The sequence below is a fragment of the Bidens hawaiensis genome, unplaced genomic scaffold (assembly GCF_021521415.1).
Source record: "Bidens hawaiensis isolate Kalapana, Puna unplaced genomic scaffold, B.hawaiensis_p1.1 tig00009139_1, whole genome shotgun sequence".
In the NCBI taxonomy this organism is placed as follows: Eukaryota; Viridiplantae; Streptophyta; class Magnoliopsida; order Asterales; family Asteraceae; genus Bidens; species Bidens hawaiensis.
In genome coordinates, this window is record NW_027491672.1 from 681,371 (window position 1) to 695,151 (window position 13,781).

A 13,781-nucleotide genomic window follows, 5' to 3' on the forward strand; every position below is an offset into this window, starting at 1 on the left:
CTGATAAGCTTATGGCCTTTAACACGAGTTGACGTTATTGCTTACGTTATTTAAGGACTTGGGATTTTGTTTCAAATGTTATCTCGGACTGAGTTTCCCCCTTTTACGAAAACGAATAATACCCTTCCAAGGAGAAACTTTCAACATAACACGGTCACCAACCTCGAAGTCAATAGGTCTCCGCCTTTTGTCCGCATAAGACTTTTGACGATCCTGAGCGGCCTTCATAAAAGCCTTTATCTTATCGAGTTTTTCAGTCGTGGCCTCAACCACTTCCAAACTACCCAACTGTTCTGACCAATGGAGCCCCAACAGACCGGAGTCCTACACCTACGCCCATACAACATCTCAAACGGTGGCATTTCAATCATAGCGTGATAACTGTTATTATACGAGAACTCGACTAACGGTAAGTGACGATCCCAACTATCACCAAAATCGATAACACAAGCCCGCAACATATCTTCAAGAGTTTGAATGGTCCTCTCGGATTGACCATCCGTCTGCGGGTGATAAGCGGTACTAATAAGAAGTTTAGTACCCATCTCCTCAAGGAATTTCTTCCAAAATCGGGAGGTAAAACGCGTATCCCTATCCGAAACAATAGATACGGGCACTCCGTGCCTAGAAACGATCTCATGAATGAATACATCGGCCAGCTGCTCAAAATTAAAAGTTTCTCTAATTGGCAAGAAGTGAGCGCTCTTAGTCAATCTATCCACGATTACCCAAATTGTGTCATAACTACCCTTAGGAGTACGAGGCAACTTAGTCACAAAGTCCATCGTAAGATGCTCCCACTTCCACTCAGGTATTTTTAGGGGTTGTAGCTTCCCGAAAGGCTTCTGGTGTTCAGCCTTAACTTGCAGACACGTCAAACACTTACTCACGTACTGAGCCACCTCATACTTCATCGCTGGCCACCAGAAATTCTTCTTCAGGTCTTGGTACATCTTGGTCGCGCCCGGATAAATGGAATAGCGCGACTTATGTGCTTCATCCAATATCTGGCTCCTGAATCCTCCATGCTTGGGTACCCATAAACGACCGTCCTTATACTTCACCCCGTCACCGACGTTTTCTAAAAATTTCTCCTGACCCCAAATACGTTCTGACATAATCCATTCCACCTGTAAGGCCTCGTTCTGAATGTTGGTTATCTGTTTTAAAATATCGGGTCTGAGGATAAGCTGGTAAGACACACGAATAGGATTCGGTCCCTTCTTCTGGCTCAACGCGTCGGCTACCACTTTAGCCTTGCCGGGGTGATACATAATCTCTACATCATTGTCCTTAATCAATTCTAACCACCGACGCTGACGCATATTCAGTTCCTTTTGTTCGAAGAAATACTTTAAGCTCTTATGATCGGTATAGATAATACAATGAACACCATACAAATAATGTCTCCATAACTTGAGCGCGAACACAACCGCCGCCAGTTCCAAATCGTGAGTAGGATAATTCGCCTCATGAGGCTTTAACTGCCGAGAGGCATAAGCTATGACTCGACCCCGTTGCATCAGAACACATCCAAGCCCATGATAAGAGGCGTCAGAGTAAACAACCAGATCCTCGGTGCCATCGGGTAAAGCTAAAACCGGAGCATGCGTCAACTTGTCCTTTAATTCAAGGAAAGCCTCCTCCTGCTTAGAACCCCACACAAACTTAACATTCTTCTTAGTCAACTTGGTTAACGACAAAGCGATTTTTGAGAAGTCGGGAATGAAGCGGCGGTAATACCCCGCCAATCCCAGAAAACTATGAATTTCAGACGCAGACTTAGGAGATTCCCATTCGTTCACGGCTTCCACCTTTGCAGGGTCGACCAGAATACCGCTCGAGTTAATGACATAACCCAAGAATTGAACCTCGCGTAGCCAAAAAGAACACTTAGAAAATTTCGCGTACAATTTATTCTTTCGCAAAGCTTCCAAAACTTCCGTGAGATGTCCAGCGTGATCGGACTCACTTTTGGAATACACAAGAATGTCATCGATGAACACAATAACAGAACGATCAAGCATCGGCCTACACACCCGGTTCATAAGATCCATGAACGCAGCCGGTGCATTAGTCAAACCGAAAGACGTCACGAGAAATTCATAATGCCTATAACGAGTGCGGAAGGCAGTCTTAGGGATATCTTCCTCACGAATTTTCAACTGGTGATATCCGGACCTAAGGTCGATTTTTGAAAACCAACTAGCTCCATGGAGCTGATCAAATAAGTCGTCGATCCTTGGTAGAGGGTATCGATTTTTCACAGTCAGTTTATTCAATTCATGGTAGTCAATGCACATCCGCATACTACCGTCTTTCTTTTTGACGAACAAGACTTGGGCACCCCAAGGTGAGATGCTTGGTCGAATGAAGCCCTTGTCAAGCAAGTCTTCCAGTTGAGTCATAAGTTCTTTCATTTCATTTGGTGCTAGACGGTAAGGGGCTCGAGCAACAGGTTTTGCACCTGGAACACGGTCTATTTGGAACTCGACTTCGCGATCCGGCGGCATATCTGACAAATCATCAGGAAAAACATTCGGGAAATCCCGAACAATAGGAACCTCACCGACAGTAGCATCCTCGGTTTTCACGTTTATAGCATACGCCAGATACGCTCCGCACCCCCGTTGCATCAATTTTCTCGCCTTGAGCATGGATCTGATAGGTGGAGTTGCACTATTCCGATCACCGAAGACCGTAATTTGGGTCCCATCCGGGGCCCTTAGACGTACAAGTTTCTGACCACAAATGATTTGAGCATCAACACTCACGAGCCAGTCCATCCCAAGCACCACATCGAAATAGCCAAGCGGCTTCAAGTACAGTCGCACCGGAAATCTATACCCAGACAACTCGATGGTACAACCCTGAATAGCCCTAGACACGGATACAGACTTTCCTATGGCGACCTCAACATCAAACATATCAACCACGCGCTCGGGTAATTTATTCAACAAGAAACAGAAATTGGTAGACACAAAACTTCTACCGGCACCCGAATCAAATAAAACGGTTGCATGTATTTCATCAAGTAAATAGGTACCTGGTATAATATTACACTACTTACTTAGCTACTTGAACACACAAACGTTTCCAAAGGAAAAGAAATTCAAAATGGTAAATTATAATGACGTATTGGGAAAAGTACCCGAAACAACGTACGCATCATCTTTTGCCTCTTTCTTGGTGATATTGAAGGCCCTCGCCCTGACTTTTGGCTTTTTTTCCAATTTCCCCCTCGAGTAAGTTCCCGGGTCGCCCCCCCCCCCCCCCCCCCGTCTTGATAGTAGGGCAGTTTGATGCCAAGTGGCCAGCTCCCTTACAGCGGAAACAAGTCAACGTCGGACACTCGAAATGGGGGTGTCCAACCTTATCACAACGAAAACAGGAACTAGACCCATGCTTACATTTCCCTCTGTGCCGTTTCCCGCACTTCTTGCACTTTACAAAAGCCACATCCATCTTAAAATCCGAATTCTCAATCTTAACCCTCTTCTCGGCCGAATTAAAGTTGTTTCCCATGGGCCGTTTACTGTACGAATTTGGATTCCACGTCCTCCTAGTCTCGGTTGGCGGTAACTTCTCCCTCTGATCGTATAATGTGCCGGCTAGGGTAACCACTGAATGAAACGAGTTCATGTTGGTGGTCATCACACCTCTTCGAATATCCGTCGAAAGACCCTTCACATACTTTTTAATCCTCTTGGCTTCAGGAGTAACCAAATCGGGACATAAGCGAGCCATCTTATTAAACTTCGTGGTGTACTCCCGATGCGTCATACTACCAGCCTCCAAGGTCAAGAAATCTTGTTCAATCTTATCCAATTCGCGTGGAGGACAAAACTGATCAGGAACCAACTTCTTCAACTCAACCCAAGTCATCTTCCTAATAGAACGATTGCTCATAGCCTGTACCAGATTATCCCACCAACATAGCGCTTCAGAACGAAGCGAGTCAATCGCGAAGGTCACCATGTCCTCCCCCTTACACTTACTAACCCTCAATATGGCCTCCATTTCTCTCACCCACTGATGTGTTTCCAACGCACCCTTAGTACCGTCGAAGGGAGGAGGGTCACACTTATTAAAATCTCCATACGAACAGCCTCGGGTAGATGCACTAAAGGTGCGGACCTCGTCTTCATCGCCACTCGGCACAAACACCTCTTCCTCCCTGGCTGGCATCTCCTTACTCATCCCTTCCTTATCCGAACTCTTACTCAGCAGTGATTTCTCCATGGCCCTGACAGCCTCAGTAACGATTTCGGGAATGGCGCTATGGAGAACCTGGTAAACCTCATCCGCGATAGCCGTGCGCATAGTAGGATCTGGGGCAGGGTTACCCTCTTCCTCAAGGACAGGGGTTTCTTCCGGTTGTGGGGCTGGATCACCTCGGCCTCGGCACGTGGCTTACGACCACGACCACGAACACTACCACGAACACAGGGACGTCCTCTCTTAGTTGCACGATTAATAACCATGTCTTATCCCTACAAATACAGAATTGTAACACGGTCAAAGGACTTTAACGCTAACGCCATGAGAGTTAGCCATATCCTATCCATACAAAGACAAAACCCTAACAAAGTCAGACACAAGTAGTATTTAGAACATGGAAGGTAAAGGTAAACTGCTAATAACGTTGATCAAGTGTTATTAGTCGTTTACTTCACCTGCCCGTCCTAAGCACCCCCTGCTCTTAACCATATTAACATCCCATCTAACACTTAAACAATTAATCATATTCTGGAAACTTTAAAATTCAAGGAATGACTAAACAATTAAAGTTACCTCTTGGCGTGCAGCTACTCGCGGTTGGCATACTAGTCTTTTCCCTTACAGTTCGAGTCCAAGCATTCGGGGATGCTCGGATCCCTCGAACCATGGCTCTGATACCAACTTGTAAGACCCCGACTCCCGGTGGTCCCACATTTGGTACTCATACACGATATTTACAAAAATACTTAAACTTAAACAGCTCGTTCCATTAAAATAATAATTCAAAGTATAGGTTCAGCGAAAAATTATTAAAACAAATTCCCAAAATAAAATTGAAATGTATTTAATAAAACATTAAAAGAGAATGTTTAATTTTATTGAAACTTCCGACTAAGTATGCCTTCAACCGACCGAGTAGTCTCGAGCACGTCCAAGCGGTAAGCATCATCCTCTTAACCTGAAACTCACACTAACATGTACACAAAGTCAGCTTAAGCTTAGTGACTTCAAGTTTAAATAAATAACATATTTAATAATAATAGATTTTAATTCCTCAGAAGCCACAGTATGCTACGGTGGCTACCGTAAGCTACGGTAGCCCCTGCAGAAACACCATATCGACAATAATAACAGATAATCATTCTTATATATAAACATCTCAATACATGCTTTCCTATATATAAAAATATATACATATATATATAACATTCAGGGCCGAGAAAACGTACAACCCCAACACGTAACATTCCATCAACGCGTGCAAACACGAAGTATGCATACGTAACATCCGTAATCGATAACGACTACATCATTCGCCAATTATTGGCCATTCAATAATATATATATACACTTCCATACATCATTCAATGTTATCATTTGAAGGCCCATCATATATAAATAAGCCTATGCAAGGTAATTTAAATGGTTCTTCAAGCAAAATCGCTTAAGTGTATATGCTAGCCCAAAAACTAAAAAAAGAGTAAAAAGGGGCGTCATGAAACTCACCTGACACAAGGCACGAATTCACTACGAGCTAGAGGTCCCCTAAGTATCCCCACAACTCAAACGCCTGTCGGTTTATAAACAATCATTACTAACGACACCGAAAGGACTCGTTTATCCTACGGGACGTGCTAACACGGCTCGAGTACCTAAGGCCTCGACCTCATCAAACTCATTCATAATAGCTCCCGGGTCTTAATTATACCCACACGACTCTTAGATACTCCCGGGAACAAAGAATTCCCAATTTGCCCCGGGAAGCACTATGTGATACTAACACGCGCGTTTAAGAGTTGGTTAGGCTATTAATATCCAACTCAGCCCCATGTGGACCCAATATGATGAATTCACAGTCAACAAGTCCACATGACGCTAAACGAGTCAAATGGGTCGGTAACTCGCAAGTACAAAGCACCAACTATTCAATAAACGAGAATTCACGTTGTACCGACCCGTTTGAGTAACCGACAACCAATTCAGTCCCATCACCTTTAAAATCAATTTCCTATAGTCCATTAATCATACCGAGACTATAACATTTGAATTGGTTGTTAGTTCCCTCAAATAACGCGCTAGACATCACAATTCACAAACTAGTCAACCGAATATTAGTTTTCAATCTACAACTAGTTGACCAATCAAACAAACATCAACAGACATAATCTTAAAGTATGTTATACTAGACATACCTAGGAAGATTATGGAGTGAAAACCTCAATCACCTCAGTTCCGAAACTGCTCAAATGGGCAGCCACCCGGTAAGACTAAAACAAGCAGTTTATGATCAATACGTGAGTCATAAAGATGGATTATGGTGTAATAGACCTGGGGAAATATAGAACTTACCTTCAATAGAAGTTTTATGCCCACCCCTGGCTGTAAACAAGATGATTGCAGGTGTGAGTTACATCTTTGCTAGCCGTTCAATTTAAGAAAGAAAAAGAATGAGTGAAGCATGGGGAACATGATGAGTGGATGAGTTGTTGTCATGGGGGAGTTGTTCTTTTCGCTGAATGGTCGATTAGGTAGGGAAAAAAGGATGGAGAGCAGGTGAAGACAAGGGCATGTGGAGTGGTTGGATGATTCAACCAGAATTATTCATATCTAAAATTCATTTTTATACAATAGCCCCTCCAAATCAAAGAACATGGCAACTTGAGAGGAAAATTAAATGATTTAGCGAACTGGAATAACGAGAAGGAAATTAACGGGTGTTACAGAAATGATCAGAACAAAGATTATGACACATACAAAGTATGTAGTATATGAATTTATATTTTGCTAACCCGTAAAAAAAAGGTTTTGTTAGACGTATTAATGCAGGGAATGCAATATAACAAAGTTATGGATGTTGTGGTACTTATTTACAAGAAGACGCATTACAAGTCACTTATTTACAAGATGAGAAAGTCTTACATGAAGATAGTACATCATTCCATCAAATAAGGAAGTGTACACTACAAGATCAAGTGGTGAATTATCAACTCCAAAGTCTTAGATAAACTTTCGAAGAAGATCGAAACCCGTCACTTAAAGGATGTATAAATGAGGGGGAGTATTATACGCGTTGCACTCTTTTTCCCTTAGCTATGGTTTTATCCCACTGGGTTTTCCAAGCAAGGTTTTTAATGAGGCAACATCACTAAGTGTATTTCATTATGTGGATAGTCAAGGGGGAGTGTTATGAATACACAATAAGTAGTGACTCTCCACATTCATAACCTTTACTTTTCATTATGTTTGTAATAATGTTATAGCCCTATAAATAATGGCTCTTGTTATTGTATTAGATAGACTTATCAATGAATAAGAACTTTTCTCCTTTATCTACTTCTCACTTTATCTCTATACTATGATTACATACATATTCTATGTAGCTAATAGGTTGTTGTTTTACAACACTAATGATGTTTTGTCTTCTTTGGATTACACATTCTTTCTTTATGAAGTGAAAAACGTGGCAACTACACTTTTGCCATATCACAAATTATCACAAATCACAAATTTTATCCGTTATGTTTATACCAAATTTTATAAAAAGTGTGAAAATATTTTGAATTTTGTTATATAAAAATGAAAATGTTTTTTAGGTGAAAACGACAACTATGCACTCATGTACCCTACACATTATCCAACTTAACGAGAAAAAATAACCGGGCAAAGGGCAGAACATTTAACATTTAGTCTGGGGTTTTGGATCGGCTAACGAAATGAATGACAAAATTTTGTAACTTCATACTCTTTTTCCAATAAGATCGCCGTACAAATCCTAGAATACACGATTGGATGGTTTTTGGTTTGCTGGTGGTGTATCATTTGGTATTATTCACTAGGTGTAGGGTTTTGGATCGGCTTATGAATCACATATTCGGGCCGGAAACAATATAAGTGATTAGTTTTTTTTTTGACTTTTAAAACTGATGTTGATAAACAAGCTAGGGTTAATTTCTTAAGTAATATGAGATAATGAGAAGCAATTATCGACAAGGATCTTTGGTCTATTATTTTGTAGGAAACAAGTTGTCCTTTTTTTAGACCGGCAACAAGTTGTCCTTTAGACCTCATGTGTCAAATTGGACTAACACCAATTTTAAGCCATAATTAAGTCCTTGTAATCAAGCTTATGAATCAGTACCAGTAAGCATCCAAGTGGAGTTTAAAAATGTACACTTGATATCGGATGGAATCTTTACCTATCAAGGGGTCATGGATATATAATATTGAGTATAGTTACGTAAATGTAATTAAAAGAATCTTCTAAATTAATACATAACATAATTTAATTGGTAATGGTTTGATAGTTTCCCTTGAACCATGTCGTCTATAAATATAAAATAACAAAAAAACTATAAGGTGGTAGACCAGTGATGCTTGCCTTCGAGATTTTAAAATCCTCTCATAACACTAGATATTTATGAACTATTTATTATTATTATTATTATTATTATTATTATTTATTTTTTGGCTAATGATTCGATGTTTAACTTCTTCCTGATGGATGCCTTTTGATATGTTTCTAGTGCATGGGAATCGAAACGGGATTCTCATCCTTAGACACGTACCCGTGAAATTTGCCGGTAAATATTACTTAGACACTTTATTGTAATCGTTTTATAGTAAATTATATAAAACTTCGATAATCAAGGTATATTAATTCTAATTTACTAGCATTTATTTAAAATATTACTGTAATATTTAAGAAAATTTATCATATTTTCCCTGAAAGTATGTATTAAACATGAGTTGTGTGGAGAAGTAGGGTGTCTACTAATACAAGATTGGAGCTATAAATCAATTGAACTCGACGACTAATCGATCAGTGTGAGTGTGCTGATGGCAATACTCTAATATCCGATCAACAGATCGACAATCTTATCTTAATTCGATGACGATAATCAAGAAACATATTCTATATATAACCATTTCCACATGGTTAACAGTGAAGCTTCAATCCACGTCTTCACATGAGCCGGTCAGGTGGGGCCAAGTTGATGAAATCAACTTGTGAGAATCAAATTTCACACAAATTAACTATCTTTTTGTTGAAATTGAATCTTGTTAGGTGATAATTAACAATGTTGTTGTCTAGGGCCAACACACAATTTCATTAATCAATTTGTGTAGTAACTATAGCGGTTCATATCTTGGAAGGTTAAGATAAGGTAGTAGATTAGTGATGCTTGCCTTCGAGGTTTTAAAATCCTCTCATAACTTAAGATATTTATGAACTATTATAACGATTATTTTAGGTAACGGTGAATACATGTATTAATCAGTAATCACTAATCAATACTCAATACACTATAATAGTGTTACCCATTTGGGTGACTACATAATTGATAATTGACACAAATATTACATTCATAGATGAAAGCTCTTTTGAGCTTTCATGGAACACATCCCAAAATTGTTTATTCATTGCTACTTTAGAGAAGCACAAAAAGAAGATAACTCTTCCACAGGCACCTTCACAACATCCTTACGAAGACCCAAGTCTTTATCCTCTCTCTTCGAGAATGATCTTGGAATCGCGGTTGCATATCGAATAACACTTTCCCGCAAGTCGTTATTTTTCTTATCCTTGCTTGTTGGATGAACCATATTCGCTTGACTACTCCTCCCTTGATACCCTTTATCAGTGCTCCATAGACCAGTTTTACAATAAAGCGCAAAATCTTCACAATTATTATTCATCAAATCATACTTTCCATACCCATTTTCATGCAAATAAGTAGCCCTATGGATAACTTCTTCGGATGGATCAGATTCCGCCATGGTGCATGTTCCCCCAACGGCTTTTGCTAGAAGAAATACGCGACTTACTTGATATTCATATCGGCATAATGATCCCTTTTTAAGGAAGCAATCTATGCAAGACAATCTTACTCCACTTTCTGCCACTTTCTCCAACCTACAAAATGAAGTCGAACAGTGTGTTTTTTCACCGTCACCGCCACTTGTTGAGAAACCTCTAAAGGGTGCTAACAGACCAGTACCCCCGGCCTTCTTTTTCGGGTTCACAAAATGAATAATTTTGCCTTCCCCAATGAAGATGCCTGCACATATATATTTCTAACTAGTTATTTAATTGCCAGATTAATGTGTAATTAAACATAAACATTTAGTAGTTAAAAAGGGAACTAACCATGGTGAGTGTATGCCGATTTCCTCCAACTATATATATGGTCTCCTTCCTTGAGCTCAGATCTTTCGATTTTCTGGGATAGTAGACTCATTTGTGTCAATTAAAATGCTCTCAAGGATGTATGCTTGTATTTGTATATGTGTTACTATGTGTGTATATATATACTTGTAAATTATATGGAGGAAAAAGAAATGAAAGGGCCTTTCCAAAGTGGTCAAGTAATATATAATAGTTTGCTTGACTTTTGAATGTTCAGCCTATTGTTTATACGTCAACTCATATTTTGTTTGTGGACTGAGTAGGATAGACGGAGTCAAAAAACAGCTTTCTAAAAACAGTGAATCGCTTTAAATATTCAGGCCATTATGTGTCAAGTGGGTTAATTCTCATTCAAAATATTATTCTGAATCGGATGAGAACTTTCTTAAAAGGAAAATTAAAATAGAAAGATGTGAACACATGTACGAGGTGATTGAAACTGCATAGAGACTGATTATACTAGAATCCAGAAAATAATGACTGACTTCCAAAATCTTAGTACGAGATCCAACCACTTTGGAGCCATAAGCTCAAAGCTTTCCTTCATACTTGTTTGACTAAAGCTCAAAACACTTGGGTTAATAACTCTATCAATAAAAAAAAAAACTCATACGAATGATATATATAAATAGATTTGTATTTCAAAGTTTCAACACAGAACAATAAATATGTTCATGTTTAACCCTAAAGACACTTGAATTGGTATTAGAAGCAGTATGATTGTTTTGTGAAGCATCACTTCAGTATGATAATAACCGTCGCAGCGTTGATAACTAGTTCACACCGTAACTCGATCCCAAACATTTTAACGAGACATGGGTTTGGACTTTTGTCATAACCACGCCCAAAACAAAAGTTTTAAACCATTACTAATATAAAATCGGACCCAACTAAACAAATAAACATAAACAATATGATTTGAATGGGCCCAAAAAATAAATGGACTAAAAACTAATAAATTTGTCGAAATATGATTCAAATTATTATTCAGGAGTGTTACTTAATTATCTTTTAAGTATTTAGTTTTTAAATAAGGGTTGTTGGGCCTGTTTGTTATGTTGGCCGAGTCTTTTGCTTAGAGCCGTTCAAGTTATCTTTTGTTTTTCCTATTTATTGAGACTTAGTGCTCTCAAGTTGTTATTCACTCTTGAAATAATAAAAACCCTAAGAATTTGGTTGCAATCTTGTTCTGCAATTGTTCATATGCCAACATTAGTGGTATGAGAGCAAGGTTAAGTATGTGTTCAAATTCTTTAGATAAATCTGATTCCCATCAAACCCTAATTCCATGGCTGATCATACGAAACCTACCATCCCTATTCCAGTGTTCAAAGGCACAGGTTATGAACATTGGAGCATCCGAATCAAGATGATTCTAAGATCATCTCTGGACCTGGTGGAGTCCGGTGTTGATGATAAAGAAAATAATAGTCCGAAGAAGGATGCTTATGCTATGGCTATCATTCAACAAGACATGCATGAGCAACTCTTCTCACAAATTGCTGTTGCAAAGAGTGCCAAGGAAACGTGGGATATCCTAAAAATGAAATTTCAAAGTGATTCCCAGGTGCAATCCATCAAGCTTCAAGGCTGACGCAAGGATTTTGATAATCTTTGCATGAATGAACATGAGTCCGTTGGCCGGAGAGTATTTTTCACGTGTTACGGAGATTTTCAGTCTAAGAAGGTCGTTCGGTGAAGACATCACAGATCAATCCATAGTGGAGAAGGTGTTACGGAGTCTTACTTCCAGATTTGATTATGTTGTGCCTTCAATTGAAGTGTCTCACAACCTAGCAACTCTATCTCATGTCAAGCTAATGAGGTCTCTACAGTCTCATGAAAAAAGAATTAATAGAAGGACGACTGTGAAACAACAAAAAAATGAACAAGAATTACTAGTGATGCTTGAGAAGACTCACTTAGGGTCTCAATCCATTAGTGGATCAATAGGGCGAGGCCGCGGATTCTTCAGAGGAAGAGGATGTAGCGGAAGCTTTGAGAAAAAACAAGGTTACCCAGTGTACCATATGCAACAAATTTGGGCACTTCAGAAAAGATTGTTGGTATAATGAAGAACAACAAGTTAATGTTGCAACCGATGATGAAGAAGTAAGACAATATGAAGGAGGAGCCGAGGCTGTTCATGGCACTTATTCCTGAACCTCAAATGTCATAATTGATGATTAACTCCTCACAACCTCGTAACAAAACTCGTATCTAGTTTTAAGACTCTAGTTGCTCTAATCACATGACTGGAATTAACGAGTTTTGTTAAGATGAATGAAAACTTTAAGTTAATTGTTCATCTTGGTGATAAGAATGAGATTCAGATAGAAGGAAAATGGACGTTAAGGTTGAATTGGAAAATGGAAGTTACAAACTTCTGGACAATGTTTACTTTGTTCCCAAGCTTGAGTTTAATTTGCTCAGTGTGGGCCAACTAATGAGAGGCCAACTAATGAGAAAGGGCTATTCATTGTTATTTGATGATGACAAATGTGTTATCACATATAAAGGATCAAAGATGGTTCTCATGACGGTTCCGGTTGCCAGAAACAATATGTTTCTGGTTGATGCATCGAAACCAAAAGTAAATCAGAAAGAATGAGCTGAAAGTCAAAAGTCTACACATAAAAGATGAATCAACAACAAGACTTCGGCATTCAAGGTACGGTCACTACAACACATTCGGTTTAAAACTATTGCATGACAAAGGGATGGTACTAGGCCTGCCAAGTATCAAACCTTTGGAATCATGTGATCACTATGTTTTTTAGGAAAGCAATCTTATGAGCCATTTACATCTAAATCATGGAGAGCCACACAAAAGTTGGAACTCATTCACATGAATCTGTGTGGCCCCATGTAAGTGGTTGGCTTGGGTGGTAACTTGTATTACTTCCTTCGTATTGATGACCTAACACGTATGTGTTGGGTCTACTTTGTTACTAATAAATTTGATGCTTTCAGCAAGTTCAAATCATTCAAGGCCCTTGTTGAAAATCAAAGTAATCATTCTATCAAAGTTGTTAGACCCGATAGAGGTGGTGAATTCACTTCTAAGGAGTTTGATAAGTTTTGTTATTCACATGGCATAAAAAGAGAACTCACACATCCTTATGCACCACAACACAATGGTATGTGGAATGCAAAAATCGGACCATAATGAATAATGGACTGACTAGAAGCATGCTAAAACATAAAATGATGCCTAATTATTTCTGGGCAGAAGTTGTGGCTATGCCTGTCTATTTAATCAACATTTCCCCTACAAAAGCCTTGGCCGATAAGACTCCTTGGGGTGCATGGAATAGTGCCGAACCATCGGTTAGGCACTAGAGAGTATTTGGCTGTTGTGCACATTGGCTAA

General features: G+C 39.2%; 1 protein-coding gene across 1 annotated transcript; it reads right to left on the reverse strand.

Annotated features, from left to right (window-relative positions):
- Positions 1-9,557: 9,557 nt before the first annotated feature.
- On the reverse strand, positions 9,558-10,673 carry LOC143531311 (protein LEAD-SENSITIVE 1-like). The gene is made up of 2 exons (XM_077026636.1): positions 10,370-10,673; positions 9,558-10,280 (listed from the first exon to the last, which is right to left on the reverse strand). Exons 1-2 carry the CDS (start codon positions 10,458-10,460, stop codon positions 9,646-9,648), a joined length of 726 nt encoding a protein of 241 aa, XP_076882751.1. The 5' UTR covers positions 10,461-10,673; the 3' UTR covers positions 9,558-9,645.
- Positions 10,674-13,781: the final 3,108 nt, after the last annotated feature.

What these genes read in the sequence shown, in the direction of transcription:
- LOC143531311 (XM_077026636.1), bottom strand. Translation starts at nt 10,460, where the DNA reads ATGAGTCTACTATCCCAGAAAATCGAAAGATCTGAGCTCAAGGAAGGA. An exon ending in ATCGGCATACACTCACCATG is followed by an intron (nt 10,281 to 10,369) that starts GTTAGTTCCCTT and finishes ATATATGTGCAG; the next exon opens with GCATCTTCATTGGGGAAGGC.